Source organism: Diadema antillarum, unplaced genomic scaffold, assembly GCF_040938485.1.
Source record: "Diadema antillarum isolate AM-2024a unplaced genomic scaffold, OU_Dant_1.0 seq00001471_RagTag, whole genome shotgun sequence".
Taxonomy (NCBI): domain Eukaryota; kingdom Metazoa; phylum Echinodermata; class Echinoidea; order Diadematoida; family Diadematidae; genus Diadema; species Diadema antillarum.
In genome coordinates this window covers 48,598-53,399 of record NW_027272210.1, presented here as the reverse complement: position 1 = coordinate 53,399, position 4,802 = coordinate 48,598, and the positions used below count along the sequence as shown (strand labels likewise).

Below are 4,802 nucleotides of genomic sequence, written 5' to 3'. Positions count from 1 at the left end.
TATAATACTATTTGCTTCTGTATCACCATGCGTAAAACTTTCTCTAGCTATAGAGTAACAAAGGAACAAGATAGAACTCGCTTGTCAATTCCGTAAAAGCAGTTACCACAGAATATATTAATGTTGAAAAAAATAACATAATATTGCATGGACTATGTGATAATAAGTACGGTTATTCGCACTTTATGCAGTATTGCTTGATCAGTCACTTTGAAGTTTGATTGATTAAGAGAGATGACTTTTTTTGTTTTGTTTCTGTCTTGACTATTTTCTGCTTGGAACCAAGAAAAACACTGGTTGCTTCTGATTATGACCATTGGGTTAAAACACTCGTACCAAATTAGAGTCTATAACTTTCTAACATCATGTCCGATTTTAATCAAAGTTGTTTCATTTTATTTGTCTGATTTACTCGAACTCTTTAAGTCGAATTAACGCCAATTTGAAGCTGACTTTCATGAATAAAGTATCAGCAGACAAACACAATGAAAAAAGTTTCATCCCATTCGGCACTAACGCAATGAAACTATGAGATTTCAAAGTTTTACACGTTTTCATCGAACAGTGGCATTGATCGCATGCAAAAGCACACACACGCTGTTCAATTAGAAGAAACAATGTCATCCGTGCGTAAACTATATCTAAATCTTGTTTTCAGGTCACGATTTATTGACTGCAACCCCTTTACACCTAAAGAAGCCACCGATGATGGGTTAGTTCAAAACTACTACAATTTGACGAGACAACAGAAATCATTTTAATAGATTTCATGTCAAAAAGGGAAACTGGTGAAATTGATGCGCTGGTCAATGGAAGACTATGACATCATCAACTATTCCAATTTTCCATGTGTGTTTGTCACCAAAGTCACTCTTTTGTGGAAGCTTGTGAATTTATAAAATTCTGTTACTTTTTCATTATATCCCCGCATACACGAAGGGTATATAGGAATCAGCGTGCAGTCGGTCGGGCGGTCGGTCGGTCTGTCGGGCTGTCCGTTGCAAATCTTGCGTCGCTAAGTCCTTCTACAGTTTTGAAGCAACTCAGATGAAACTTAGAGTACATGATGACATTGAGGTGTAGATGTGCAAGACATGTCTTTTTTGTGTGTTTGTCGGAGAAAGTGTTGGCATGGTAACCACAATTTTCCCAAAAACCTCGTAGAGCGAACTATACTTCCACAGTATTTAAGCAATTTATTTTTCAAATTTGGTATGTATAATGATCTATAGGTGTAGTTATGCAAGACACACTTTGTATTTGTACCCGACAAGGCGTTGCCATGGTAATTGTATATTTTCTTGAGAATCTTGTGGAGTGAACTGCTTCCACAATTTTGAAGCAATTAAAATCAAATTTGGTGGACATTTTGACATTGAGGTAAGACATAAATGAAAGAGAAAAAATGAAAAGCGGTGAAGAAAAATATCAATTATAGTGGATGACAGTCGACCTTGATAAACATGACGACTCCGTAACCATTTACTTTCTTGATATTCAATGTAATGCGAATTCAAGGAATTGCTTTCAAATGTGATATTTTCATAAATAATCAGTTAAGCATGCTATGTTAGATGTTAAAGGAAAGTTGGCACCTGAAAAACTAGAGCCGCATGCATAAAGGTTGTTTATTCTGCTTTGAAACAGAGATGATCTCCTATATGCTGTCAGTCTAATGATTTTGAAAACAGTGTATCATTTTCACTTCATTTCGTTTTGTTTCTTGAGTTTCCGCATTTTACATTCGTAATATACATCTCCTGATCAACAACAGTAGAAAAAAAGAAGAAATCTCGTGCATACAGAAACCTTAACATAAATGTTTAAGTCACAGAATGCACTTACATCAGTTTACAATATGTCATAGTGTATCTCCTTGAAATATAATGTGACAAACTATTCATTTTTCTGGAAGATAAAGTTTCAGCAGTCGTCGAAAACTTTCTAAAGTGGAAAATCATAAAATGTAAAAGACTCAACCCATATAGCTACTCCATAAGTCTTAAACCATTTTCACAGGTCTTTAAAGTAGAGGCAGCGACAACTTTTTTTTTATCAGAACCCAAATGTTCATGGTGTGGAAATTGCTCTTTAATCGCTGTGAGCGGTGCTAAGGTTCACTCTCAGGTGCACTTGAGTGACAAAGACCTCTCTCATTGATTATGTTTATACTGATAATGATTTCAATGTAACTCGCAATCGTCAATACAGACAGTCACGGCAAGCAATACTAATTGAGTAAGTTCTGCAACGATTCCTCCGCGTGATGCGTGTAACGCATAGGACCTAATCTCATGACAATAACGCTGTGTCTTGTGACTGCAGACGCATTGGCAATGTTTTCAGACTTTTTCGAAATACAAAGATAATCTAAATTTCAATATGGAGTCCTCCAATAAAGGAATACCGCCGTCATGTGTGGCTACATTAACTGCAAATACGGGGTCCGACCCCGGCGGTGGAACTCCTCCCGAGGCACGGAGCCGTACCATCATGTGGTGCGTTCCGCGCACCATCTCTAGTGCGGTAACGAAGTGTTTTTCCGCCATCGACGGCATCGAGGTGTGGTTCGAACCTTACTTCTACTGCCTAGGCACGGAAACCGTGATTGCCAGGGACCGCAACCTAACGATCCCGAAGGAATACGAAGGAAACGAAGACCTCTATCAGCAAGCAGCGGACTATTTACAGGCAGTCAGGCGATGGAATGCCCTCAAGCCTCAACACTTGTCGTAAGTAGCTTAATACACACCCAACCCACGTGCCCCAATCCTGACTTATGCGACATCGTCTTCGGATAAGCTATATGACATGCCTGAAAAGCAATCAGTTACTAATCAGACGGTATCAAATCTTAGTAGATCTTAACATTATATGCGGTTTGGATGATGATTCACAGATAACTCCAATTTTAATTTCAATCTATTTCTACAACTGATTTTATTTTTCAAGAATATCATGTACATATCTTTGTGACAAAACGGCTAAAATAACCGTTTTTCAAAGATTTACTCACAAAGGGAAAATCGGGTGCAGGCGGGGGGGGGGGGGGAGATGGGGGTGGGAGAGGGATCACAAATGGCCTGGTTTGATTTTGCTTAATGATTATACTTATATGATGCATGTGATTATAGATGTTATGTGGCATGAACAAACAACAACCCCCTCAAAAACAGACAAAAAGTTAAATCACTGGTTTTTCAACTGCGTTACTTTCAATTCATGTTCCATGCACTGGCATACAGGGGCCACGGAACGGGTGGGGGGATTGGATTGCGGCAGATCCCCCCCCCACCCCCCACACACACACACACTTTTGGCCGTTCGAAAAATACCCAAAACATTAACAGACAAAATTTTCATGACAAACACAATTTCTATAATATTTTAACCTTCATAAACACTTTAAAAATTGACCTTAGTTCTTAGAAGTCTGAGGGCGCCACATCGTGATCAACGTGTGAACTTAAATTTTCTTTACAGATACGCATCCATCCAGCGTTTCCTTGAGCGTTCTACAGGCATACATGTTTTCGTCAAGGATATGGCAACCGCGATGAAAAGCTGTAACTTTGAATTTCTGCCCAAAGGGTACAAGCACACATTTCTCATCAGACATCCTCTCCGAGTGTTCAACTCACTACGCAAGGCGACCTACACACGGTTTAGTGAGCTGGGCATGATCTGCGGTGAATCGTTGGACGAGAAAACTGTAGATGTAGGACGGGACTATATATTCATGGATCCCTCCAAGCTGGCTTTCGGGGAGCTCTACGAACTCTGGAAGTACGTTCGCGAGAACCTCGACCGTGACCCGATCGTGATCGATGCTGACGACCTGTTGTCGAATCCGGCCGAACTGTTGCCGAAATACTGCGAAGCTATCGGGCTACCTTACGACGAATCATTGTTAAAGTGGAACGCGTCCATGTCGTTGACCGGTAAATGGAATGTGGCCGGAGCGGATTTAATCGAAAGCATCAAATGTTTCTACGACAGGGCATTAACGACCGGGACATTTGGGCCTCCGGGTCCCATGCCTTCTCGGGACCATGTGACTCCTGACGTCATCAGATGCACGGATGCAGTTATGAAATACTATGACGAACTTTATGAATCTAGACTGAGAGTGTAATACTATTTGTAGTTTGTGTATGGTTTGGTTTTATTTCTTATTGTGGCTGCTTTTCCAGATAGAATGCATGTAACAAATAGATACAAGATATACGATGCAAAGAAAGAGGAATATACAAATTAATGTTAGAATTGCTTCCTAAAAACCGTGACACTGCTCGTGATAACATAAAGCATAATAGCGATATTGCCTGGACTATAAATAGCAGGGAACAAAACAATTTCGTGAACATCAAAAGAAGAGCTTGACTCTGATTGGAGTCTGGGACCCGGGGTAGAGCTGGTATTCATTTACATGGAATACCTTATGTCAAATGTAAGGGGAGAAAATGTGTATTGGTACTTTCTTGAGGTGTTTATTGTGCAGGTAAATTACATGTTGGTCTGGTTTAGCATTGATGGAATCGCTATATAAACAATTTCATTGATAAGAGAATGACATGATCGATAAATATTTTCAATAACACACTGAAATGGGCTTCCGCTGAGAATGCTGTTGTTTATCAGAATTTGAACAATAATCCTATTAAAACTTTGATGTTACAGTTTATATTGATTAATTCGTGGCACTGCATCGGAAGTACATCTTAGTGAGACAACAAGGGCAGGGAGGAAATGCAACCGAATCCTAATTGTACAAAAAGAAAGTAATTCTTTAAATAGTCAGT

The 4,802-nt window shown here is 39.5% G+C and overlaps 1 protein-coding gene across 1 annotated transcript; it reads left to right on the top strand.

The window, feature by feature from the left end:
- Positions 1-2,291: 2,291 nt before the first annotated feature.
- LOC139709798 (uncharacterized) lies at positions 2,292-4,489 on the top strand. Its single transcript, XM_071621760.1, has 2 exons — positions 2,292-2,732; positions 3,484-4,489. The coding sequence occupies exons 1-2, from the start codon at positions 2,383-2,385 to the stop codon at positions 4,133-4,135; spliced, it is 1,002 nt and encodes a 333-aa protein (XP_071477861.1). The 5' UTR covers positions 2,292-2,382; the 3' UTR covers positions 4,136-4,489.
- The last annotated feature ends 313 nt before the right edge of the window (positions 4,490-4,802 follow it).